Source organism: Anser brachyrhynchus, assembly GCF_964034855.1.
Source record: "Anser brachyrhynchus genome assembly, chromosome: 1".
Lineage (NCBI taxonomy): Eukaryota > Metazoa > Chordata > Aves > Anseriformes > Anatidae > Anser > Anser brachyrhynchus.
Genome location: NC_137694.1, coordinates 81,429,368 through 81,457,315, shown reverse-complemented (window position 1 = coordinate 81,457,315; position 27,948 = coordinate 81,429,368). Strand labels below are relative to the sequence as shown.

The window sequence follows — 27,948 nt, the reverse complement described above, 5'->3', positions numbered from 1 at the left end:
CGGGCCTTATGTACCCTATTCCTCCCGGATCGAAGGGAAACAGATCCGGCTCCTTTTCAGGGCCTATAGGGCCTGGATCAAAAGGAATGTCCAGGTCACCAGGGGGCATAACAGCAAAGGCCTGCGATGGCGGCAGCGCCGGGGGGGCCGATGGTGTAGCAGAAGGATCGGTGGATGAGCCCGCAGCTCCCTCACTATCTGGCAAACCACACGTTTCTGATTGTGGTCGCATATGGCTCTTCAAGGCCTCAGAGACTGCTCGCCAGGTGTCGAGCAATACCACCACAACCTTGTCGTTTTTAGTAGCTGAGTCCCACACCTTGACCTCAGTTTGGTCCCATGTTTCAGGATCATAAACTGTCTGACTGTTAATAAAGGGAATAAGCTGTAAGGTTACCAGGAAAGTCTTTGTTTCTAAGGACGTATGATTCCCCATAGGACGCAACTGCTTACCTTCAGCCAGCGAGGGGCAGTTGTGTGCGCGGGTCCGCTTCTCTCAGCTTGAGCTTCCTTCCAGCTCCGATGCGCGTATTTCCAGCGACTTTCTGTACGAGCTTCTTAGAGCGGTTTGCTGAGTTTGGCCGAACCTATCTTCATTAGGCGATCAATGTCCCTGTTCCTGTCCTGGTCCCCGTTCTGTTAGCCTGTCCCTGTTCCTGTTGTTTATGTCCCTGTTTTTCTTCAGGTCCCTGTTCGGGTGCCATTTGTGGCGTAACGACCACACGGACACCAGGGTTCTTTTAGGATCAGTAACTGCTACTACTTTATTGATGACAGAACATCATATCGTGTTGCATCCCATACTGAGGACAGGCTCCCTTCTTATACCATTCGCCCCACAGCAGTCCTTTTCCACTAACTCTTCATTGGTCGAACAACTTTGCCCGGCAACCAGCAAACCCCCAGTAACTTCCATGCCTTAACGGCGGGAGAACAAGCAACCCGAGACGGCACGGCGTCTCCTGAATCACCCTTCTTTGTTCCCCCTAAACTCTTTACATTCCTGATGGCCTCATCGTTAAGAGTCCGATGTTATCACCAACCATGGGGCTTGTCGACTCCCATGGCCACACTCCCACATCTCCCCCTTCTTTATTAACATCAACCATCTTCTTGACACGAATTATTACTCCATATATCACACCTACAACCATTACCCTTCTTTCCTTCTAGGTGGAGGAAGTCTTGAGGCATGGAGTCAACTTCCGTGCCCTAAGCAATTCTACCACATCCTCATCTACCTGTCCCTCAAACTTCAAATCCTCAAACCTATTGTGTAAAGGCACCTGGGGAGGTGGGGTGGTCCTTAATTTCTCCACCTCCTCCTTGAACTCTGCCACCAGGCTGATCAGTTCCTCCACCTGCTCACAAAATATGCAGGCAGGATCTCAGACACACCTTGCAGCTGGAGACCTGAACGGCCACATTTTGGGGCAGATAGTGGGTCTGGGTTGCCAGTCCTTTTGGCAAAAGCTTTCTGCCTGGTGGAGACCGCGGTGGGGTTTGCTGTCTGGGAGGTGTGCTGGTCTCCTGAGGGGGGAGGGATCCTCTGCCCTGTGTGCCCTGCCATGCCGTGCTCCCCAGGGGCTGCCGTTGTACGACAGAGCAGGGCCTCTCCCGGCTCTGCCTAAGCCTCGCCAGCGGACGTTGTGAGGGCTGCCAGGTCCTGGGGGCTCCCTCGAGTGGCCTCGGTGTAGGGACCCCCCTGCCCACTGCCATCCCCCGCTCCCTGCAGGACACGTCTGCCCCCGGGCTGATCGCCTCGGCAAGTGACTGCACCCTGCCCCGCCGGGTTAAGTGGAAAAGACATCAGAGTGGTGATATTTCACCGCTATTCCTTCTGTTCTTCCAAACGTTACTAAGCATTTGAGTGCCATGCACACCTTTATGTCTTTTTGCTCAGACATCTATGGGAAGTTAGCAGGGCATCTGGGAAGCAGCTGTATATAGTACTCAGTTAAGAGAAAAAAGATGAAGCACCCGCACATCCAAAATCCACCCCTACCCCCCACCACACACATACACATATGAATAGGACAACCAACCCCCACAATGTGTGCTAAAACCACCTCTAAGTGCTTAACTCTAAAACTTCAGCCATAATGAATCCAGTTAATTGTCTACTGCTCTTTAGAAATGCCTAAATTCTCACCTACGTTTTGTTCCCCCGAAGCTCCTTAAAGTTGTAGATGTATCCATTTGGATAAACTACAAGTTAGAGCATTCACCAAGGATGTGGGAGACTCAATTCCAACACCCTTCCGGGACAGTCTCCTGTACCTTAGATGTGTATTGTAATTGCTGCGTACTCTTGATTGTGCTTCATTGCTAAAGCTGCCTTTTCGATAGTCTTCAGAAGAAGATAGATAGAAGGAAGAAGAAGATAGAAGATAGAAGGATAGTTCTGCAGAAGAGCAAGATAAAAGTGTAAAAGTGACCTCATATTCTAGTGATAAAGGCACTCAGTTATGAGGGAGACTCTAGATTTCTGCCCCATTTCCATTAAACATATATGCACTTTTAGGAATTAGAACCCTAGGATTGGTATGAGTTTGTCTTCATCAGGAGGGAGAGGATGACATCATTTAGAGAAAAAGGAACAGAAGACATCAAGAATTGATTGTTAAAAGTTCTCTGTCATTAGCAGGACTAAAGGGTAAATAACACTTTGGATAACAGAATTTCAGTGTTTATCTGCTCCATGAAAAGCCTCTTTCAGCACAAGTGTTTCATTTTGAGCATGGGCTATATCTCATAGTTACATTAATTCTATTCTGTAGTTGGGCGGGTTACAGTTTGGCTATGGCATACTCAGTCTCTCTCATGGCCCAACATATACAAAGAATGTGTCCATCCAGCTACCCTTCACATCACCTATGATCTTATCCTTTTACTTTTAGACAGGTACCCATGTTGTAATTTTGGACCTGTAAAACTAACTTTTAGGCAGACTGTCTCAGGAAATTACCATGTTACTGCACTCTCCATTTGTGAAGACCTATCATACTGTGGTGGCTTTATACTGATGACTAGCTAAACTCCAGCACACCACTCTCTCACTCCCCCTTCTCAAAGGAACAGGGCGGACAAAATACAATGAAAAAAGGCTCAGGGGTTGAGGTAAGGGCAAGAAGATCACTCACCAAGTACCATCGTGGACAATATAGACTCAGCATAGGGAGAATAGTATAGTTTATTGCTTATTATTAACAGACTAGAGCAGTGACAAATTAAAAGCAAACACTTTCCCCCCTATCAACCCTCTTCTACCTCCTCCCCCTGAGCAGCTCAGGGGAATAGGGAATGGGAGTTGTGGTTGGTCCATAACACTTCACCTCCGATATTCCTTCATCCTCACGCTCTTCCTCTGCTCCAGCATGGTCCCTTCCATGGGATGCCATCCTTCCCAAACTGATCCTACATGGGCTTCCCACAAACTGCAGCTCTTCAAGAATTCCGACCTCGGTCCATACTGTGGGGTCCAACCTTCAAGAGTGAACTGCTCCATCATGCTTCTCTCATGGGCAGCAGCTCCCACCACAGGCTCCTCTCCATGGGCTGCAGTTCTGGCACAGATTCTGCTTGCTCCTACAGGAGTTCTCTGTGGACTACAGCCTCCTTCAGGCCAGGTCCACCTGCTCCAAAATGGGCTCCTCCACGGGCTGCAGCATGGAGATATGCTCCACCATGATGCACCACAGGTTGCAGGGGAACAGTCTGCGCCACCCTGGCCCTCTCAATGGGCTGCAGGGTTACTTCTGCTACAGTGCCTGGAGCACCTCCCCTCCTTCTTCACTGACATTGATGTCTGCAGAGCTGTTTCTCTCACTTTTCTTTCCCAGCTGCTGTTGCACAGCATTTTTATTTATTTATTTATTTCTTAAATATGCTCTCACAGATGTGCAACCAATGTTGCTCATTGGCTCAGCTTTCAGCAGGTCCCTTTTGGAGCCATCTAGAACTGGCTTTTACCTAGCATGGGGCAGCTTCTGGACTCACAGAGGCCACCCCTGGAGTCTTCCCTCTACCAAACCTTTGCCATGTAAACCCAATACCCAAATGCCTATGTAGTTCTCACAGTTAAAATAATGTGACAAGATTTGTTGGTAATAAGCACAAAAAAAAAAAAAAAAAAGTTCTTTGGTGTGGCTGCTGGACACAGATTTTTTATTTCTATTTATTTATTTATTTATGTATTTATTTTTCTGGCTTTTGCATTCTAAGACTATGCTGCAGTTCTGCTCTCTACAATCTATCCTTTCTGCTTCAGCCTGCACAGGCTGAATATACTAAATACATCACAGATTAATACAGTGGCTTGAGGCTACGTGACTTCTGTTTAGGAAAAAGTATGTTGTCTCCAACTCTAAATTGTCACTTGCAAAACACATTTAGATAACCAGCTGAATAGAAATGAAATGAAAATTTAAATGAAGCTGTATTTAAGTGAATGCCACAGAGTGTTCTCTGCCCAGAACACACTAGCTGTGGGCATTGTCTGCCTACCCAACTGCAAATTGCATATTTGCAGTTTATGAAGAGAAGAAAACCCAACGCAATCAACACCCACAAACATCATTTCTCTAATGAACTTCATGAAATTTCAGGAATGATAATAAAGTCTGAAACAGTTCCCAGCCTGCTGTCTACTCCTTTTACTTCTTCCCTGAAAAGTTTGTGGGCTCCAGGGCAGTCAGGACAGTGACTGGCCTGTCTCAAGGGCAGCACTCACAGGAACTATTCATCAAGCACTGAAACCTGTTTGGCATATGGTACTTAACAGCATTTAACGGATAATCTCTGATTTGGATGCAAGTAATTTCTTTTCAACTCTATTTCTACGCTTTAGTGTTAAAATCAGGAACAGTGTGACAGAGAGTATAACAGACTTTGTATGGCCCTAATCCCTGAGAATATTTGTTCTAATAAAGATTAGATTTGTTCTAATAAAGGCAGATTAGTGGAAATAGTGAAAAGACCTTATATTCCTGTTCACTTTATACTATTTAAGCTGGTGTATGTAGCAAAATTGAAAAATGCAGAAGGGAACCCATTGTTTTGTTGTCAAAGGTGGTTGAACTGTGGGAGTAGCAAATGATTCATGTCCAACAGAAGAACTGTTTAATATGACTGGGTTGTTTCTGTCTTTACCTACTTCAGTAGCCTAAAAGTGACAAGGCAACAAGATAGCTGTTGGCTAGGAGAAATTCTGTATGAATTATTGAAAATTGGCCTATCCTTTTTTTTTTTTCCTAGTCATGAGTAAAGACATATGCCAAAGAGGGATAAATATTGCTCCCATGCTCATATATTACATTAAGCCATATATAATATGCCTGTTTGTCTGTCTTCTGGTTGGATACCAAACTCTGGGAATTTGGCTCTCAAAATTTACATCTGTTTATTTTGTAAGAGGGTAGGAACTGTCTCCTAGAAATGGGAATAGCATGCTGGACTCCGTAAAACAAGGATTTAGACCTCAGGCACCAGGAGGCACCCAGACCTTCTTTGCTTTTAGAAGGTGTTCTGTTCCTTGCCAGATTTTTAAGCTTTTCTCTTCACTCATATTTCAATATGAGATAAAGAAAAAATGTAGGTGAAAACTTTTATGTTAATTTAAAGGGCTGCAGGTCAAAATTTCTAGCAGACCAGCATTTTGGGGACTTGAAGTTTTGTGTGCCCAGTACAATGCATCTGGGATATTGAACTACACACACTGAATATGAGAATCCTGGGGTGAAAATCTCCTTTTGAAAGCATGCACTACTGATTCAGAATATGACTTCGTCCCAGCTCAGAGGCTTAGTCTGGGGAGCTTGTCTGTGTGAAAATCTGTATACAGAGCCAAAGTAAAGTTAAGAAATATGTGAGGCATTAGGCTGGAGAAACCCATTTCTAGGGCCTTAGCCTAGCATGAGACCTCACTCCAGCCCAACAACCAGCAACCAGACAGGAGCTGGATCCCACAACTGCACTGCCACTAAAACTCCGTCTACCTCATCCTAGAGGGCCCACTTTCCTCAGAGTAAAACCCTGCTTATATGACCAGGTGTGGAGACTTCAGTCTGCTGTATTTTATCCTATGGAGACATTTGCCTGGATGTTTATTTGTTTTAGAAACTGAACAACATCCATGTGCGGTGGCATATTTTTGTGCTGACTTGATGGGAGTCACTGAGTGAAATGCTGGCAGGCAGGAGATGAGATTTAGTCTCCTTGCTGATGTCCTTTTCACTCAGGTGGTGATTTTGTTGCCAGAGGAAAGATTTAACATATTTTAAATAATCTCTGAAGTGATCTTTCCCAGATCCCAGATCTAACACCTAATCCTTCATTAACATTTTGCTCTGTTACCAATCCCCTCACACAGTAGTGAATAACTGATTGTTATCAGCCATATCAATTCCTCTCATCATGCTGAAGGCAGAGAAGTATCTTCTGTTTTGTAGGAAGATTAATACTAGTTTCATAATGAAGGGAACAAAGATTTGGGATGGGAGTTAAGCATGCCTTAGTCAGTACGTGTAGGGGAAAAAACAACAGCAAAGAGGCTGGCTTTATTCCTGGGTTAATGATAAAATTAAAGCTGGCCCCAAATGACAGATTTTTATATTTTAAACTAACTGTGCTGTATAATACTGAATAATTAGTCAGTCTTTGCCTATAGTAGTCTACTAAGATTTTTGTTTATTTATTTATTTATTTATTTATTTTTGTGCCAGCTGGTGATATTTTCCCTGTTTTTCTGCTAACAATTCTGTTGAGAATTTGGCATCAGGGTGAGAAAGACTTTTTAAAATTTGCTTACTGCCACCTAGTTAACATATGAAGCATTTAAAACCAATTTAAAATAAGTATTGGTACTTAAAAAAAAAAAAAAAGAAACAGAAAAAAAGTCATATGTTTTTGAGAGGAAGGTTATCATCTATTCCAATTCGAGCTGTAGATCCTGCAAAATCAGAATCATGGAGTTTTTATTAGAGGTTCTCTAGACCAGAGCTCTATCTCTTGAAAAGCTTGTAAATATAAACACACCCTTCATGTAAATAACCTTTCTTTGGCTATCATTATATAATGTTTCATAGTCTGATTTGAGTATTTTTGTTCACCAGTTTGGTTAGATATGTCAGCAAAATGTATCAAACTCTTACTGCTTGGCTTGGTATTTGTACACTGAATCCTCACATTCTAGAACTTATAAAGTTTAACTATGACAAGAGTAGATATCCCCATTATGTTAGGAGTTAAGGTCAACGTTTTAATAAAAATATTTGGGGAAAAAATTACATGCTTACAAAATCAGCTCATGTATGTACTCAGATTTGGCTTGATATGTAAAAATGATAAATGGATCAGATTTGAAGGTTATGACTTCAAATGCTTTTGAAGAATGTTAGAAAAACACAATTTGAAAGCTTAGTAACTTGAGAGCAAATGTAAGCTCACCACTCAATAATGGACCAAAATAAATTTTCGTAAGTGTCCCAAAAGAAATTAAAATATTAAATCTAAATTTTAAAATGCTGCGAGCAACTGGTTAGAGAAACCATTCATTCTTATTTTAATACTATCAGTTATTATATACAGGAGAAGATAAAACTAGGAAATGTGCTTCAAACTAAGCCATAAACATTTGCACATCTCTATGGAACTATATTTTTTTACATACCACCTATCCATTTAAGCAATGGACAAAGCAGATGAAAACTGCATTTTTTGTAGTACATCAAAAAAAAAATAAAGTTTCAAAGTGCATCCATAAAAATAAAGTTTCAAAATTAGTTAATGCTACTTAACTAATAAAGTTTCAAAATTAGTTAATACCACTGGTTTTAACTTTTATAAAGAGATGTTCTAATGCATTTTTCACTGATCTGTTCTTTAATAGCTCTTAAGGCCACAGATATTTCCCTAGAACTTTTGCTACCCCGGAATAATATGAAAGAAAAACACTCAGAGATGAAAAAGTCAGTTTATTTCTCATTCTCATGTTTTTCATGTGAAGTAATCATTGCCCTTGCTACTATATAAATGAAGAGTTGTGATGACACCTCTGCTAACTGACAGTCACTCAGACAATACTCCTGTTCTGCTTCTGGCTTCTCTCATTCATACTTTCTGTACTTGTATTTATTTCATTTCTCACGTAGAGATCTTTCGTCACCTATCAGATTGACCTCAGCCTCAGTCTAATTTACTACTACACAGTTAAACAATCAGTAACAGCTTTTCTCACCCATAGATATAATGCTCATTCCACTTACATTCTAGCAAGTTTTTTTTTTTACATATATATGTATGTATGCATGCATGTATATGTTCATGAATTACCTTTGTGATTGCACAAAGCAGACCCCATGTATTTTTTCCCCCTATCTTCCACCCTGTAAACTTTATGATCTTAGAAGAGAGGAAAGATGACAGAGAATTTAACTTTCAATGGTTTTTAAGTACCTGGAGTTTTCCAAACACTTGCTCGCTTGCTATTCTATACTGGTAGAGTATCCTATAAGTAAATAATGCTTTCAGGAATAAGACCCTTTTTTTTTTTTTTTTTTTTTTTTTTTTTTTTAGGGAATGACATCTTAGTGTTTACTGCAAATCAACTTGAATGAAGTAACTGGGAAATAACATTTTTAACAAATGAATTTGTTCTAGTACATTTCCAAACCATTCATAACCATCTTCTCTCCCTCATGCCCTCAACTCCAACAGAAAAGCCCTTATGTAAACTTTTTTCTGTTCTTCCTCTGTATTCTAGGGGCAAAGGCATATTCCTTCCTTGTATCAGGAATGTATCAGGTCATTGTACAGAGGACTGTAAAAAAGGAAAAGAAGTGAGTTCAGAGCTGGACTTACCTAGGAGGGACAGAAAATGGGTCACATAAATCTGACATGTTCCTAGTGAAAATGTATTTAAATGCTTGGCTTTCTGAGGCACTTTTGTAGATTTAAGAGGTCTGCCCACCATCTCAATAAACATGTTTTAATAATCCATTCATAAACATATTCTTCTTCTTGTTGCTATTAATTTTTTATTTAATGATTGCTCTATGTACAAACAATTGTAGTCTGTAAATCCCCTGAGGAGCTTTTTTTTTTCTGTGTTCCCAAGTCCTTCTACTTCTCTCACAAAAATATCAATGACTATTGCAGTTCAGGAATAAAGAACAAATATTTATTTACATGTGGGGAGAGTTAAAAGCTTAGGGGAGGAGCAGAAAAGGCAGCGAAGTCCAACATGTATGTGTTAAAGCACATCCAAAGAGGTTAAAGACTTTTTTTCCTCAGTGGAGAAAATAGAAATTTGAATCTCACAGCAATTGGTCATGAGTTGCTGATGGCTGAGTCTTATCCTCATTGTGTTTTTGGTAAGGTATGATTTGGTACACAGATTTTGACGATGTGTTTTGGAGCAGCAAGCATAGTCAGGAGAATGGACAACACACCAAATTTGAAGATCCATCCATAACTCAGATTGTTCTGAGCAGCATTAGTGGCGCTGGGACTCTTTTCCTGTCCAGAGTAGCCTATCAAATCACGACATCCAACTCCTCAAAAGTATTGTGAAGTGGTCAGGAAAAAAACAAATGGCCTATAGTATATATGAGCTTTTACTGATCCTTAATTTGCTACTTCTTACTGAATCTGAAAAGTCCGTGAAATACAGTGGTTATTGACAACTCGTGAGCTCTTGACTGAGTGAATCATTATAGTTAGGTTATTACAAGGGACTGCAGTCTGGCACAGGCCCTTTGTGAAATTATTTAATGGAGTAATTCCTTTAGAAGAGATTTATTTTTCTCCTTTTTTTTTTTTTTTCCTTTTGACTTTTTGGATTTTGCAATGGGGGATTTTTTATTATTATTTTTTAGGAGGAACTTTTGTTTTAGTTCTTCCAGCCCTGTCTTGATAACAACATAACAAAGAACTGGAGGATTTCCTCCCTCTTAGATTTCAACATAAGATAGCCCAGCACACATTTTGATAGAACGAATTCAACATCTGGAGATGTGTTGCAGCACAATATTTCCCCTGTAAAGTGGAAGGTCCAGACATTTCAAAGTATCATTATAGCTTTCACAATCAGGGACTTTCTTTCAATATAAACAAACCCTGAAAAGAAAAAAAAAAAAAAAGATACCCATTAGCAACATTACAGCAGTATATTTGGTGCAGTTGTTCAGCAGTAGTAATGCAGAACATAAGAAAGCTCAAAATTTGTTCTCTTGGAATTACAGGCTACCTACTATGTCATCTTCTCCCAGTTACTATCATTTCGCATACAAACGTACCCCAAGGATGTATTTTCATAACCTTTAAACAAAGAAGGACATCTGGCAGGACTGACTGAGGAAGAGTATCAGCCAGCTCCTGCTACATGTAGACATAGTTCACCAAGCATTACCTGAGATCAGATGATTTATACCAGTTTAGAATCTAGTCTGCTGATTTATTTTCCCTCTTGCCTAATGCGCAGTAGCAGCATGCAATGATATGCAAGTGACAAGAGTGGTCTCATTCAATTGCAATATCGTTCAGCCTCAAAGAAAATAGGAATTGGCATACTGGGTGGGAACCAATAGCCATGAAAGCAAGCCTTCTGTCTTTGACACAGATGTGGAAGATATCACTAAGAAAGACCTATGTTGTGGTTTAACCTGGTAGGCAGCTAAGGACCACACAGCTGTTCACTCACTCCCCGCCCCACCTCGAGTGCAATGGGGGAGAGAATTGGTAGGAAAAGAAGTTGAAGCTCATGGGTTGAGATAAAAAGACTTTAATAGGATAGAAAAGGAAATGAAAGTAATGATAATAATAAATAAATAAATTTAAAAATATGCAACAATGCTGTTGCTCATCACCCGTGGAACAAATTCTAGCCAGCCCCCGAGCAGTGGTTCCCTCCACCCCCATCCAACCCTCCCAGTTTTGTTGTCCCATATGATGTCATATGATATAGAATATCCCTTTGGCGAGTTTGGTCAGCTGTCCTGGTTCTGTCCCTTCCCAGATCCTTGTGTACCCTCAGCCTCCTCATTGACAGGGCAATTATGAGAAGCTGAAAAGTCCTTGGCTTAGTATAAGCACTGCTCTGCAACAACTAAAATATCAGTGTGTTGTCAACATTATTTTTCTCCTAAATCCAGCCACTATGAAGAATATTAATTATATCCCAGCCAAAACCAGGACAACATACTATGCAGAAATGAGGGTAAAGGGTTCTCCTCTCTCCTTCTTTCAACACTACTTGAAAACTTGATCTGCATTATGTGACACAACATTTTTGTTGTTATCAAATGGTTACACATATGCATAAGGATATTCAGTCTTATTCTGAATATGACTAAATTTTTGGTTTCATTGATTCTTTTTTTTTTCCTTCTATACTTATTCCTTGTATTATTAATTTTACCACTTTGAAACTTTCTGCAATTAAATGTGATTAGGTACACATCATTATTGTTTTGTGGACTGTTATGAACAGAAGCTTGCAGTGTGATTTCCTCACAACATACATTATTTTTCAAGTGCTTATGGTATTGTGGGAATAGAAATGTTGTTTTTGCAGTGTTACATTGTATAGAAGGAAGGAATGTGGTATTGAGATATGCTTACAGTGATAAGAAAGCTCAGCAGGTGTCCTCCTAAAATGCAGACAACCAGACTCCTTAGAGCAATCAGGTGAAAATCACTATGTTAAGTCAAGCCAGATAAGGGGAGAAAACATTACCATCTCAAAAACAGGCCGGCAACTGAAGGCCAGGCATTGTCTGTGAAGCATCAGGTAGATTGTGAACCTGGATTACCCACTCCAGTGGGGAAACAGGGGAGGGTCCTGTCATCAAAAAGTATATAAACTGTGTTTTTGGAACTAGTAGGTGCGCTCTCCTGCTTGTGGGGCGCCCGCCATTGCAATCGCGAATAAATTACTACTTCACTGAGATCCTCGCCTGAGCCTAAGTTATTGGCTACGAAGTGTTTCTCACAATTGGGGGCTCGTCCGGGATCCGGTCACCTACCAGGGAGCCCCACCGCCGCAGCAGCAGGAAGGCATGCCCCGCTGATTTCAGCGGTCCTGTGCATCGACGGTGGCGGTTCTGCGGAGAGCTGACAGAGGGCCCGAGACTGATTAAAGAGGCAGGATCCGTGAAGTAGTGGGGAAAAGGAAGAAGGTAGGCACTCAGGGTTTTAAGAATTGATCCGGTAACTCTGTGCACAGACCAAGGTAAGAAATATTAAGTATTGCCTCGGGGGTCGGGTGAGACTCTGTGTGATGTGTGATGTGTGATTGAGACGTACTTTTGTACGAAGCGAGTGTGGAGTCCTGATCCGCGGTTCCGTAGCTCCGCGAGGGGCGCGGCCGGAGACGGACGAAGCGTGAGATAAGGGAGAGAAAGGAAGAGTCTCGGGAAATTTGGTGTGCGGTAATCCTTGCACGGGGTAGTGCTCGGAGTACACCAGGGAAATTTGGTGTGCGGTAATCCTTGCACGGGGTAGTGCTTGGAGTACACCAGGGAAATTTGGTGTGCGGTAAGCCTTGCACGGGGTAGTGCTTGGCAGTACACCAGGGAAATTTGGTGTGCGGTAATCCTTGCACGGGGTAGTGCTTGGAGTACACCAGGGAAATTTGGTGTGCGGTAATCCTTGCACGGGGTAGTGCTTGGAGTACACCAGGGAAATTTGGTGTGCGGTAATCCTTGCACGGGGTAGTGCTTGGAGTACACCAGGGAAATTTGGTGTGCGGTAAGCCTTGCACGGGGTAGTGCTTGGCAGTACACCAGGGAAATTTGGTGTGCGGTAATCCTTGCACGGGGTAGTGCTCGGAGTACACCAGGGAAATTTGGTGTGCGGTAATCCTTGCACGGGCTAGTGCTCGGAGTACACCAGGGAAATTTGGTGTGCGGTAAGCCTTGCACGGGGTAGTGCTTGGCAGTACACCAGGGAAATTTGGTGTGCGGTAATCCTTGCATGGGGTAGTGCTCGGAGTACACCAGGGAAATTTGGTAACTTATAGGTGTGCGGTAGCCCTTGCACGGGGAAGTGCTTGGCAGTACACCCCCATTTTCCAGGATAGGAAAAATGGGAAATATGAGTTCCAAGGGACAGGGAGATATCCCTGGGGGAGTGCCTCCCGACTGTCCTTTAGGAAGGATGTTGAGAAATTGGAAGAATAACCCCAAAACTAAGGAAAAAGATAGGGAGAAAATGGTTAAATATTGTGTATCAGTCTGGACGAAAGAACCAATTAAAGGAGCTGCAGTATTTTGGCCAAAATACGGGTCTGACAAAGATTGGGTATGTCAGGCCTTAAATTTTTATGTTAATAACAAATTTCCATTTTTGGAAGAAGAATCGGAGTATGCAGCTTGTTGGATACAAGGAATAAATTTGGTTTTGAGCAAAAATCAGAATAAAGAGGGAAAGAAAAAGGAAGAGACAAGTGATAAATGGGACCTTCTGGATAACTTACCTCCTCCTTATAACCCCCAAGTTGCTGCAGCAGCAGCGGCTGCTGTAGCAGTTTCTCCGAAAGAAGAGACAGGAACTATAGATAACATTAGCTCTGGGAACAGGAGGTACCCCAAACTGGTAAAAGAATTAGAACAAGGTAGAAGAGGTACTGAGAATTTTGCCTTCCCTGATACTAACAGCACTAACACTATCTGTGTATCCTCTTAAGTGAACTTCCCCCCCTCTTTACCAGCAGAGAGGTTAGGAGTTTCCTAGGACCTAACTTATACTCTTGGGGAGGGGGAATTATGTATATAAATATGTTGTTTACAGGGAAAGAAATGGGAATGATCAGGAGGAGAGCTGCAATACAAAAATGGGAAAGAACTCATCCTCCAGGACCAGGGGTAATACCGGCAGGGCAGAAATAACCACTTGCCGATCCTGGCTGGAAGAATAATAGTGTGCAACACAGAAATCATATGAGAGACTTGGGGTCAGAATGAGAAAGTACTTGGGGATGAATCCTGAGGACCCGGTATCCCAAGGGCTCTTGAAAGTTCATTTTGTGATTGAAGCCTGGCAAGATGCACAGAAAAATGCTCCAGAAGGTGGGGGGGATGTAGTGAACAGTCACTGGGGGGCCCTCCTGTGGGAGGCCCTGAACGTGTGTGTCAAGAGGGGAGATGAGAAGGAAAAGCAGAGAGTGAAACTAATGGTATTGACAGTGTAGCAGGTAGTGAGGCAGAGGGTTGGAGAAAGAGGAAGAAAATCTTCAGGGGGAGTCAGGGCCAGGATGGAAAAGAGGGGAAGAGAGATGAAGGAATGGCAGGCAAGGAAAGCTACCCGTGTTGTGACCTGAATCTTAGCAGGGACAGGCTTTGATAGGATGTTTTAAGTGTGGGCAGGCTGGCCACTTCAGGTAGGAATATCCGGAGTGGAAGAAGGAGGAGAGAAGGAAAATGGGATGAGGGAGAAAGGTATGGAATTAAGTTGGCTAATGACTGAGACTTTGGAGAAAGTACAGGCTGGAGAAAGATAGGAAGAAGTGTTAAAAAGGGTTATTAAAGGTGTTAAAGGTGTGGTATGTAATGTTTGACAGAGCTGTTTTTTTGAATGAGTTGGGAAAGTTGAATGAGCAGGGAAAGAGGATGTAGGCATTATCTAAGTAACCGTCTAGAAGTTTTGGTATATTTGCTGTGGTGTTTGGTCAGTTTCCCAAGTATCGAGAAGGGGGGGGGCGGGGGGGGCAGCCTGCTCCACCAGGGGCCTCTCCACAGGCCGCAGGGGGCTTCGGCTCCGGCGCCTGGAGCGCCTCCACCCCCTCCGTCTGTGCTGACTTTGGTGTCTGCGGGGAGGTTTCTCACTCCTCGCTCTCCCAGCTGCTGTTGAGCAGCAGGTTTTTGTTTGTTTGTATGTTTGTTTTCGTGGATGTGCTCTCACAGAGGCACGGACTGTGTTGCTCATGGCTTGGCTCTGGGCAGCGGTGGGCCCCTCTGGGGCCGGATGAAATTGTCCCTTATCTGCTACGGGGTGGTTTCTGGATTCTCCTCGTGGGGGCTGCCACTGCAGCCCCCTCCCGAACCTTGCCATCAAACACAATACACAGGGGCAGCTAGGTCATTACTGGCCTGTAAAGTATCAGGGATTAAATTAACTAATGAAACCCTAACAAGTGATGGGGGTAGAAGGGGCTGGGGTAACAGTGCCACCTTTGGGGGGTACCAAGCTGAGACTAGGGGATAAAATGATCTCTGGGCAATTATTGTATGTACCCAAGGCAGGGACTAACTTGTTGGGAAGGGATTTGATGATGAAATTGGGCATTCAAATAGTAAATTGTTAGACTGGAATAACAGTGGTATTAATGGAGTGCTCTCAGGCCCTGAGAGCAAAGATATATTCACCTCTGACTGGAAAGACTCTGAAGTGGGGGCGGAAGCAACAATACATATGGACAGTTTTACCTCAGGGGTTTACAGGGCCTCTGATTAATTTGGGCAAAGTTCTAGAACAGATTTTGGAGCAATTCCAACCTCCCAAGGAGGAATTTCTGTTACAAAATGTGTATGGTTGTTTATTGTCAGGACAGGAGAAAACAGTTGTGAAGGAAGCTACTAACAAGCTATTCAACTTTCTGGGAAAGCAGGGCTTGGGAGTATTGAAAAATAAATTACAATACGTAGAAAGAGAAGTCAGGTATTTAAGGCATCTAATGTCTGAGGGAAAACTGAGAATAAATCCAGAGAGGATTCAGGGAATTGTTGAAAACTAAGAAAGAACTAAAAAGTTTTTAAGAGAGATTTCTGTAAGGAATCAGGAGCCACGAAGCCTGAGGGAAAATGGATACTCCCTGATGGGAGAGAAATGCTGAATAAAGCACCAATGAGGCAAATATGATGTTTTACATCAAGAGAGTCATTGGGAGATGCAAGCAATGTGTGATGTTGTGCTAAGAAAGTATGTCTGTGTAGGAATATACACTTTAGTGAAGCAAATATGTAGAGGATGTACCATATGTCAAAAAGCAAATAAAAAGGTCATTTGTAACTAACCTAGAGGGGGACGGGAGCCAGGGATTCGACCTTTACAAAGTATACAGGTAGACTTTACTGAGTTACGTAAAGGAGGGAGATTTAAGTACTTGTTTGTCCTAATTGGCCACGTGACTGGATGGGTGTAAGCTTTCCCCTCTTATCTGCCACTGCAAACACGGTGGCTAAGGTATCACCGGAGCAAATAGTCCCTAGATATGGGATAGCTGAAAACATTGATTCAGATCAAGGAAATAATTTCACTTCACAAGTACTGCAAGGGTTAATGCAGGCCTTAGAGATTGAGTGGGCTTTTCACACCCCCTGGCACCCCTCCTCTTCTGGGAAGGCAAAGCGAATGAACCAGACATTAAAGAAGCAATTAACTAAATTAGTGTTAAAAACCCAACTTCCTTGGGTAAAATGTTTACTTTTAGCACTCCTCCAGGTTCAAACAGCACCAAGAAACAATATAGGAATTTCACCGTATGAGATGCTGTTCGGATTACCCTGTCTGGGCAGAAGGGATGAGATACCACAATTCGAAACAAGAGAGTTTTCTTAAGAACTGTGTTCTGGGGTTGTCCTCTTCTTTGTCATTTCTCAGGACCCGTGGGAAATTGGGTCCTGATTCAGACCTGGAAAGGATCAACTCCGGCCCGAATGGGAAGGACACTTCCAAGTACTACTAACCACTGAGCCATAGGAACTGCGGAAAAAGGTTGGACTCACTATACTCGAGTGAAGGCATCCGTCGACCCTAGTACCTGGGAAGCTGTTCCTACAGAAGACTTGTTGGAAGCTGAAATCGAAGAGAAAAATCTCATAGTGGACTCTGAGCGGGATAAGAGCTTGCGATTGTAAACTAACCTTTTATTTTCACAGGTAACTAATGAGTGTGACTTGTGATTGAGAGAAAGGACTGGCCTATAGTGAATTGAAGTGTTCCCAAGGGGGGTTTGTTATGGTAGTAGTGTATATCTTATTCTTTGTATTGATAATTATTTGGAAACCTAAGGTTTAAAAATAATGACAGGGAAAAATCAATTATTAATTTTGTTTTTAGTGATTATAGGCCTCAGAGAAAGCCTTGGTCAATTGGCAACTTGGAAAAGGCATGACCAGATAATAGTAAGATGGGATACCCCATAAAAATATGGGTGAATGTGACAGAGGGTTATGTACCACAATCTGTCATGTTTGATGTTTGTGAGGTGTTAGCTTGTGGAGATTTAAATGCCCAATGACAACTGAGCAGAGACAACAAATAACTGGGAGAGGCCCAACAGCCAGATTGAGAATAGCTGTATGGAAACAATCCTCTATTGCCATCAGAGAAAGGGAGAAACTCAAGGAGAAAACAGGAGAGAAAACAGGAGGCCCTCTTTGAAATGCGGCAGTTCAAACATTTGAGATTGAAACAGGGTATGGGGTTGTGAATGCCTGGATAGAATGGGTCAAATATACTGTCCAGAGTCTCAACCATAGCAATTGCTATGCTTGTGCCTCGGGATGACCGATTGCCCAGATAGTGCCCTGCCCATTGGGGTGGACCAAGGATTCCCAGGGAATGCGATGTATGATTGCATTGTACCAAGAAAAGACTGCCTGGGGAAATGAGGCCTGTAAGTCTCTCTCTTTGCTATTCCCTTCCTTGCATGATAGCAGTATCAGGGCTCCCCCTGTATTCTCCACAGCTATAGGTAACCATACAGCTTGCCTCTCACGGCAGGGTGTGAGTGCTACCTGGCATCTGGGAGAATTTGCCTTGTGCACGAGGACCTTGAATGCTACCGAGGACTTGATGGGAAACTATTCAAGATTTGAGATCCCCAGGGCAGATCTCTGGTGGTACTGTGGAGGGAAGATCTTACGGTCCACCCTACCATCTAACTGGGGAGGCACTTGTGCACTTGTTCAATTAGCTATATCCTTCACCCTGGCATTTGAAAGAGAAACATCACAAATACCCAGAAGAAGTAAAAGAAGCTTAGGAGTATCATTTGATGATAGAGCGTACGTAGATTCTATTGGGGTGCCTAGAGGAGTTCCCGATGAACAGGAAGCCAGGAATCAAATTGCTGCAGGGTTTGAGTCACTGTTCTGGTGGGTAACAATCAATAAGAATGTGGATTGGATTACTTATATTTATTATAATCAGCAGAGATTCATAAATTATACAAGGAATGCGATACGAGGAATCGCTGAACAACTAGATGCCACCAGCAAAATGGCTTGGGAAAACAGAATAACATTAGATATGATTCTTGCGGAGAGAGGTGGTGTGTGCATGATGCTGGGCAACCGTTGTTGTACTTTTATCCCTAACAATACTGCCCCGGATGGCACAGTAACTAGAGCATTGCAAGGGCTTACCACCCTTGCCAATGAATTGGCAGAAAACTCAGGAGCAGACACTTCCATCACAGGATGGTTGGAATCTTGGTTTGGTAAATGGAAAGGGATGGTAGTGTCCATATTTACATCCTTGATTGTAGTAGCAGGAGTTTTGACAGCCATTGGTTGTCGCATTATCCCCTGTGTAAGGGGACTTGTCCAGCGGTTAATTGAAACTGCACTTTTGAAACAAATGACCATGGATCCACCACCCTACTCAGATAAGATGATGATATTAGAGGAAATGGAAAGCAAAGAAAGTAAAGAAGAGGAAGACATCTACCAGATTACATCTTAGAGAAAAATTTTGCAAAAATCAACAAATTATAAAAAGAGAAAAGGGGGGAATTGTGGGAATAGAAATGTTGTTTTTGCAGTGTTACATTGTATAGAAGGAAGGAATGTGGTATTGAGATATGCTTACAGTGATAAGAAAGCTCAGCAGGTGTCCTCCTAAAATGCAGACAACCAGACTCCTTAGAGCAATCAGGTGAAAATCACTATGTTAAGTCAAGCCAGATAAGGGGAGAAAACATTACCATCTCAAAAACAGGCCGGCAACTGAAGGCCAGGCATTGTCTGTGAAGCATCAGGTAGATTGTGAACCTGGATTACCCACTCCAGTGGGGAAACAGGGGAGGGTCCTGTCATCAAAAAGTATATAAACTGTGTTTTTGGAACTAGTAGGTGCGCTCTCCTGCTTGTGGGGCGCCCGCCATTGCAATCGCGAATAAATTACTACTTCACTGAGATCCTCGCCTGAGCCTAAGTTATTGGCTACGGAGTGTTTCTCACAGTATCTTCTTGTATTTGCTCTTCTTCTCAGTTAAACATTTACAGTCATTTCAGTTTCTCTTCAGGGCATGTCATTCTTTGTTCTTTTCTAACTTGGAGTATGTTCTCATATGTCTCATATGAGATAAGGATACCGTTGAAAAGATTGCTTCACTGAGCTCTCTTTTCCAGATATTTCGTTGCCTGAATGCAAGGAAGATCTCTCAGTAGAGCCAGCCACAAGATCAGTTGGTGTACAAAGCAGGCCCATGCAACATTCACAAAAAAATCTCAGTGAGTGAAAGACAATCTAAGCTAGCTGTAAATGCCATGAATGAGGATTATACAGATTTTTTTGAAGATATAAAGTTATTTTAATTATTTTTTCCCCATCAGATCCATATTGCATAAGTTCACTAGCAGTCCCTAAATAACATGCTTCCGCACAAACTACTGTGTGCCTAGTTCTCAATACTGTTAAAATTTGGAGAAATGGAGCAGAGAAGAAACTAGAAAAGAGGAGGAGAGAATGGAAGGGCATGGGGGAAGGAGCAAGAAGAGCTAGGAATAAAATATTTCCAGTTGCAAAAAAATGTCTAAGTTAAAGATAGATTCCCACATTGCATGCAAATTCTGAGGCTAAGCTTCCTCTCTTTTTAATACTTAATCAAGCTTTTTCTTACCCAGAATCATATTGGTTACCTTTTTTTTTTTTTTTTTTTAACACAGTCCACCTGTCTTGAAGGTCATAGTGTGGAACAGATTTCAGTAATTTCAAGAAATTAAGTTAATGATCTTGATCTGTTTCCCTAAAGTGATAAAACCGTCCATGGAAGGCCGTGGCTTTTCCAGCTCCAGCCAAATTTTAAGAACACCTTGGCAAGGGCCAATAAATAGTTTGACTTTTTTCATACCCTTGATCCCGATGTCTAGGTTACGCCCAGTAAAGTTCAGCTGACTTTTAAGCAGGCTTTCCTTTGTTACAGCTTGCAGTCTGCTTTCTCTTTTATCTGGTCCTGGAAACTTTTTCTCACCCTGTTGAGGTGGCATTGGTGAAGATGAAATTATTATGGTTAAGAAAGAGACAAGAGAGATGTACCAAGGGTATCATGTGGTTCACGTTTCTTTCTTTCTTTCTGACAACATTCTTTTGAACAGTCAGAAGGTAAATTTCTAGGGTTATTGTGGTCCAATCTGCTAAAGAATGTTTCTACAGAATAAGTCTTAATGTCATTTTTAACTACACTGTCAGATTTTAACACAGACCAGCAAGGTTTAAAATTGTTCTGCGTGTTTTCTTAGCAGTTCTTCTGAAAGCAGTGTGTGTGCTCTTCTATGTGTAATGAACCTTGCCCATGGCAGGAGAGTGTCTTATGTTTCTTGTTACAGTGCAAACCTTGTTGATTAGAAACAAATGCAGACCATTGGGACTTGCCCTGTTCAACAGCTATCCCAGAGCCAAGAGAATAATTTCCTATGTATGTTCACATGGTTCCCACTCACTCACATAGACATAGCCATCCCCTCACACTCAAAACACAAAAATAGAGAGTACTGTAGCAACTGCTGTAAGAGAACAGCTCTGTGATATTGGCAGTGAGCAGAAATATTACTTCAAAGAAAAGTCCACATGGCATTGTGTCTGTGACTAACACGCACTCAGAGCTCTGCAGTTACTATACTGTTCTTCATGGGAGGTGTGTGTGTGCATGTTCGGTCTTCTCTGCCCTCCTAATCCATGTAGAGAAGATGACTAGCACAGTGACATCTTACTTCAAAGAAGTGCAGGACCTTATAATACCTAGTGCTTGTGCAAGGGTTGGTTAAGCTCCTTTTGCCTTTCTGCCCTCTAGAACCATGCAAAAACACTTACAGCCGAAAGGGTATTCAGTTGGGCAGAGAATGTTATATCTCATGGGAATTGGCTCTTCAAGTGTTCCTTCATTAAAAAGAAAATGGAGAGCAGAGCAAAAAAGGCTATCTGGGCACAGAATAACAAGCAACACAACTCAACAAACAGCAATACATAACTTGTATATATATTAAGAATAACAGTATTTCTTTTTGTCAAAGCAGCTGGGCAAAGAAATTATAGCTTCAGCAGATGTTTCTGAGGGAAAAAGGGCTTGGAAGAGAAAACAGATTCACTGGTCATGGAGGGAAGGGGTGGAATTGGTGCTGACACAAAAACATCTTGCAGATCTTCTGTTACTGCAACCAATTATTTCTGAAATGCCATAGAGAATGTACTGAAAGACCTGGAGAAAAATAGAGAACATTCTTTTCCCTAAGAGAGGAAAAGAAAAGCTTGAAAAAGAAGCATTAGTCCCCACCTACATCAATCCATAAGCTGTGACACCAAGTAGTTAAATAATACCACTCATTCTCTAGTCATACCTGTCAGTAAGGGGTTTAGTGCAGAGGATTAATGAAATCACCATCATCTCAGGAAGAGAAATATTCTTTATACCAAATCTACTCAGACTGAGAGACACACAATAGGCTCAAGACAGGACTTCAAGAGGTTGAATCCCTTGAATGAAGTAACTTTGTATTGCTATTTTGGCTTGGCTCTCGAAGTATAAGCATTGTGCATAGGGTGAGTTAAGTCTGAAATATATCCTATTGATTTGGGCTGTAGTATGCTCAGCTGCTGCTTTGCCTAACCCTCTGCAGTGGGTTGATCTTGGACTGTGGCCAGATGCCCACCCTACTGTTCACTTTTCAGGGCAATCTCTGCCTTGGTGCCTGCAGCATCTCCTCCCCCTCCTTCCACTTGGTCCTTGGTGTCTACAAGACTATTTCTCACATTCTTTTTTCCCCTCCCTACTTGTGTAGCAGGCCTTTCTTATATACATTTTCGCAGAGGTGCCAGCAGTTTTGCTGATGAGCTCAGCTGTGCCCTGTTGTGTGTTCACAGGAGCTGGTTAGGACCATCTGGAGCCAGCTGTGTCCAGCCCAGGGCAGTCCCTGGCCTCATCTCACAGAGGCCAGACCTGCAGCTCCCTGCTATCGAAACTGTCCCACCTACACCCAAGACACCTCATGAAGCAAAATGTTGGAAAATGTGATATATAAACAGTGTAGAAAGATGGGAGAATCCATCAAGATTCAGGTGGGTCTAAAACTGCTGCTTCTCAGCTGAAAATCTACTGAGGCAGGCAGGAAGGAGGTCACATCAAGTCATGCTGATGCTACGTGAACTCTGGGAATACCTTTATCTCCCAAATGACTTTGCCTTATAGAGGTTTGGTGCATCATTGAGTCAGTGTTCAGGAAGATGTCTAGCAGCAAAAATATAGATATAGAAGCAAGGAGAAACTACCTTGAGAATACACAGAATGACTGGTACATTAAGCCAGAAAAAAAGTAACAATTACATTTAAAGAGAAGTGTGCTGGGCCAAAAGAATTTTCTTATTTCTTCTGTTGAAAGATTATTTTTATAACAGCTTCTCCTCAGACAATGAGGAAAAGCGATACTAAAGAGAATGCTACAGTTTGATCATCCGTAATCAAAAATGTCTTTCTCTTCCATTGCCTACATCAGCTTTGTCTCTTCTTTTCTTAGAGACTGAAAAGATTTTCAGTGAACGAGGAGCTGATAAGTCACATATGAAACTTTGTTTCCAACTTTTCATGCATGTATCTGCTTGAGAGAAACAAGACAAGAATAGTTTGCTTGGCATACAGTTTATTCTAATTTTTGTCCAAGTAATAGCATAAGGTAATAACTATTTGTTAGGAATTCTATTTGATTCTTAATCCTTTTTATGTACTTTATCTACCTGAAGGAGCATCATTATTTTGTCTTATTCTGAACTTAATCACTTGACAGTAATTGAATTATTGCTATTAACTTCAAAGGGAGCAAGAAAAGGCCTCTGTTTTTGTTAGCTATTTAAAAAATAAAGGTCATGAGAAATGCCCACATTTCTCTGGAAAACAAAGTACATTTCTAAAAGGCATTTTCAACTTGCAGCCTCTTCACTTTCCTTTTTCTACCAGCTACAAAACGTAGGGAGAGTTTGGACTGTAGAATTTTTTTTTCACTTACTGACAGGCTTTTCTTTATAGTAGGAACAGTTCCAGTGCTGTATCATCAGCCAAGCCCAAATAATGAAAACCTAAACCCCTTTTCTTGCCCTTGATCGCTCATGTTTCCCTCTACATTCAGTTTTCTCAACTCACCTGTCCCTTGACTGTTTTCATGTCTCTCAGCTCTGCTATTGGAGGTCCTTTACTCTTTTTCCTCTTCTGAAGAGATCTCCTTTCCCCAGTAATTTTTTCTGCCTTCAGTCTCTCTACTCTACTTTTTACCCAAGCCTCTGGATTTGTTTTCTCTCACTTACATGCCACATGCACAGCCAAATCTGTTTCTTTCTCCCATGTTTGTTATTCTCTATGGATTTCCACATGGGTTGTGAAATTAGTCATTTCACAAACAGTAGGACTACCAAAGCCGGGTTTCTAAAGGGCTTGTGTCATGAAAACAGGCTGGACATAATCTCTGATGTCTAATAAAAAAGAAAAGTAACCTTTTATTCTTTTCCTTGTGGGGAATCTTAAAGGACCTCTTGTCTTTTCCCAGATGCCATTTAATAGTAATGCGTTATATCCGAATGGCTGTTACCCCTTAGGATAGTTGTTTGTCCCTTTGTGTGTATGGATCAGCTAAGCAGAGTCTTTTCTGTTTTTTAATTTTTGTCTCACTGGTGGCATGCTGTAGGGGGATGCCTAGGGTCTGGTGCACAGATGTGTGTGCCTGCACAAGCTTGGCACATGAGGACATAGCCTGAAGCCCTATGCTCCCAGCTGGACCATTACGAAATCTTTGCAAAAGAAATCTTAAAAAACTGCATTTTACTTCAACATGAGCATATGTTAGCATATTATCTGGTGGTGTAAAAGAAAATAAGAATATGGTTGAGGATACTTATACATCCTATGTTGCTTTTAAATGAACAAAACCAAGATTATGAAGTCCAACCTATAAATTAATATTTATCAGTGCTGATATATGGGCTGTGTAATAATTACTGCAGAGTGGTGTGCCAGTGGCAATAGGACTTACAGAAGCATTCTGGCCTTTGGCAAGAGCAGAAGAAACAGCAACACCGGCCATCACGTTTTTGTAAATCTCCTTCATAGGAAATCTGAAATAGGGAAAGCAGAAATTAGTCAGAGACCTCAAATTAATTACACTAACGTGTAATAACAGAAAAACTATGAGTCTGAGCATTACTGAAATGAAGCAAACTTGGTTTGAATTATGTTGGGAAGAATATGGGATGGAGATTTGGATCAGTATTGCAGTAAATAATATGTGTTTCTAAACTAATGGTTATTATACTGATATGCCATTACCAAACCTTAGAAACAATTTATGCTTCATCACAGTGCAGAATGCAGTTAAAGACCTATTGCTTTTTGCAATGTCTATTTCTTGAGTTTTATTTTCTTTTTCTTTCATTTTTTTTTCTTTTAATCTGGTTTTAGGCAAAAAAAAAAAAAGAGTGTGAGTTATGTGGAATTCAAGACAGCACATGCCACAGGAATGTCATCCTGCCCTCAGGCAAATAGCTTAGCAAACCCCAAACACTGAACTTTCAAAAGCAAATTCATAAGCTGCTTTCTTCAACCCACTATATATTAGCAGGCGTGAATTAAACATTGCTTTGCTTAGGCAACTGTTGTATAAGAACAAAACTACCTAGAGGGATATGATCTCAAATGTCAGGTAATAAACCTTTCCTGTTCTCAGTAAATTTTTATGTTTATACTTTTAATAATACCGAAACCCAGCAGACATTGCTTCCTCCAAAATTTTTTAACCCTGCAGGATATATAGCTGATGTAAACCAAGCATGCAAGACGTTTAACATTTGACTACATTATTTCATACAATTAGCGGTGATTCTATGTTAATAGCTAAGACTATATAAGAATATAAAATGGACGAAAAGGAAAATAAAATACAAATGGCTTTCCTGCAGTTATTCCTGATTTATGTTCTGTTGAAGTAGACAGCAATAAAGGGGACAGTTCATGTATCTAGAGACATGCCATTAAGTACATGAGTTTGGGTATAGTTATCACTCATTTTTCTGTTCAAGTCTTCCTGTTTGATTCTTGGGATTCTAATATGTTATAAAGGACTCTGCCTGGTGCCTGGTCCGCAAGAGTATAGGTCAGGTTTACCATGTACTTCGTTGCCCCCTTTGAGCTTCCATCCTCAAAGCTTCTCCCAAAACACAGAGAAGTAGCTTGGGCTGCAGGGATTTATGAGTGACATTTGTTGCTGCCGCTAGAGGGTATGATGTCTCCATCATTTATAGCTGCTCAGGCCTCCTTGTGTATTTACACTTGGCTTTTTCAAGAGTTTTAAAACTGAGGCAAAGCTTCTCAGAGAAGCCCAAGGGAATTAAAGTTCTTTTGAATATGAGTATCTAACTTCTTCAGCCCACTGTGATGATCTCAGACTGAGACTACTTTTCAGAAGGCTGCAAGCATGAATGAGAACTGAACAATGTATCTAAAGTGAAAACATAATTCTCACGATTTGTGGGAAAACATAATTAGAAAAATCAATAACCAGAGCTTTTTAACAGACAGAGAGCAGACGAGGGAAATCCTAGCCTATCTGTCAACCCAGTCTGAACGTGGAGGGCTGATGTAACATAAAGCATAAGCCAGACATCCATTAATCATGTTTTCATGTTCTTGGGCAGTAGGACCTCATGGCAGCCAAAACAAAGGTCACAAGGCTGAGCAGCAGCCCTGCATAAAAATACAACAAAAGAGATCACTGACTGTTAATTCTGAGGAGGGAACAGCTCATTCTGACTGCTGAAGTCACGAGCTCTGGGCCTGTGTAACAGTTCCGCATCAGAGTCCTCAACCAGAACAGAGGGTTCTGGGCAGTACCACGACCCCAGCCAGAGGTGAGGGTTGTGCCATGGCAGCTCTTCTTCTGGGCATCTGGGGAGTCTTTAGGAAGAAAACTTGCACGTTCAATTCTAGAATTTGTTCCGCCAGTTAACAAATACATATTTCTGCTTACATCTAGTGAGAAAACTGATCTTTGGGAGAAAAGCTACTTGCAAACTGCTAGAAAGTTCCATGCAATTTTAGTCTTGATGCATTTGAGGATATGTCCTGTATTTGATTGTCTGACTTACAGTAGTAATTTGCTGTACTGCGGTCTGAATACCTTGCTGGTCTACGTGCTACAAAAAGCCAGTGGGAAAAACAACAACAACACCTTGCAGCCTAAATTATATTTGCAGAAGTTTCTTCTTAACCTCTGAGAATAAAGAGGCAATATATTAGGTTCTCCATCTTCTCTGTTTTGTGTTCTCTTACAGAGAGGTGAAACAATAAAAAATGTTTACATCCATACGTAGATGTTGCATACAAAAAAAGGAGGGAGTATTCCTTTAAAAAGCAGGAGACAAAAAACTGTAAAAGTGAGAGAATGCTACCTAGTCTTTGTAAGAAACAAGAGAGCATACAGTGCCATCGTGCAGACTGCACTGCATTTAGATAATCAGATGTTTGGTGTTTTTTTTTTTTTTTTGGCTAACAGTACCCGAGTCTCTTGCTAACACTGTATTGCCTCCTGCCTCTTGGAGCACAGACATTTCCTGCACTGCAGTGCTGGGAGCCTTGGCATTTAGATGGCACCTGAGTACTAATGTAAAAATGCCAGTGTTGAGTTCCAGATTTGCCACAGTTCAGTCTTTTATTGCAGAGATATCAAGTAGTCTCAGAAGTATTTGCTCCGCTAATCTGGCCTATATTTAATGGCTATCACATAACCTGGCCACGGTGATTGTTAAGGGGCTTTTGTCCCCAGCCAGTGGAAATGCAGATGGCACAGCAGCAAGGCTGCCTTTCTTGAGAGGGCAGTGCCTGAAGAAATCAAAAGCACAGGAAGTCCGCATTAGACTGGTCTCTGGCTGCAAGGGACTCAGGACTGAACTCTTCCTCTTCCATCTTGAGCACGAAGGCCTGGAACAGTAGAACAAATCCCTGAGGAGAAGCCACATTGACAGGGACCATGTCCATATCTTGCAATGTATCCCACCATGTGTAAAATCCCATCACCACAGCTCAGTGGGCTGATTGAGAAGTGGGCAAGTATGATTATATGCATCAAGTGTGCACCCAACAGCCAATGGTACATTGTTGTAATGCAGAGAGGCTCTGCTGTTGCTCTTGGGCAAGAAACCAGAGTTCAAACACTTGTGAGTGTCCTGGTTTCAGTTAGGACAGAGTTAATTTTCCTCCTAGTAGCTGGTAGGGTGCTATGTTTTGGATTAGGATGAGAAGAGTGCTGATAACATGCTGATGTTTTAATTGTTGGAGAGCAGTGCTTACACCAAGCCAAGGACCAGGACAGTGAGCTTTACTGGAACTGGGCCAATAAGTTATACTGTAAAGTTTCCTTCAGGAATGCGACAGTTAGGGGCTGTGAGTGAGAGACAGAGCTGTTTGAGCAGGACTAGAAATGCCAGACCCAAGAAACTTTGACTGCTGGAAGTAAGGGCTAGACTCAAACCTGGGTAAGATGCAAACTTCCTCTATGGATTTCAGTGGGGTTTATACCAGGCCCAGCTTCTATTTACTAGCATAACTGAGAGCTTTGTCTGTCTTTCTACTTTATGCCTTGTTGGAATAGTATTACTTGTTTTTTTCCAATTCATTCCTTAAAAATGTAATTTATAAAAAGAAAAGCAGTCTTTGCTACTTTCTAAAGATTTGATTAATATTTACTAGTAAGTATT

General features: G+C 41.8%; 2 protein-coding genes across 7 annotated transcripts in view; one reads left to right on the top strand and one right to left on the bottom strand.

Moving 5' to 3' along the window:
• Positions 1-5,970: 5,970 nt before the first annotated feature.
• LOC308201029 (uncharacterized protein) overlaps positions 5,971-27,948 on the bottom strand; it is an 87,141-nt gene continuing 65,163 nt past the window's right edge. For 4 of the 5 annotated variants that reach the window (XR_013956003.1, XR_013956004.1, XR_013956005.1 and 1 more), the window contains 2 exons: positions 24,234-24,315; positions 5,971-10,116 (listed from right to left, as the gene is read on the bottom strand). Coding sequence is in view for 1 of the 5 variants with exons in the window: in XM_080607750.1 (XP_080463876.1) it covers positions 10,061-10,116; positions 24,234-24,315 (138 nt within the window). In the remaining 4 variants the exon portion in view is untranslated. Of the gene's footprint in view, positions 10,117-22,097; positions 22,809-24,233; positions 24,316-27,948 lie in introns of those variants that run through there. The other variant, XR_013956006.1, reaches the window with a different exon arrangement.
• LOC308200997 (syncytin-2-like) lies at positions 11,997-19,138 on the top strand. 2 transcript variants are annotated; one of them, XM_080607679.1, is made up of 2 exons: positions 11,997-12,229; positions 16,427-19,138. In XM_080607679.1, exon 2 carries the CDS (start codon positions 17,560-17,562, stop codon positions 18,682-18,684), a length of 1,125 nt encoding a protein of 374 aa, XP_080463805.1. In that variant the 5' UTR covers positions 11,997-12,229; positions 16,427-17,559; the 3' UTR covers positions 18,685-19,138. The 2 variants fall into 2 exon arrangements, with proteins under 2 accessions (XP_080463805.1, XP_080463806.1); XM_080607680.1 differs by having other exon boundaries at positions 11,998-12,229; positions 16,597-19,138.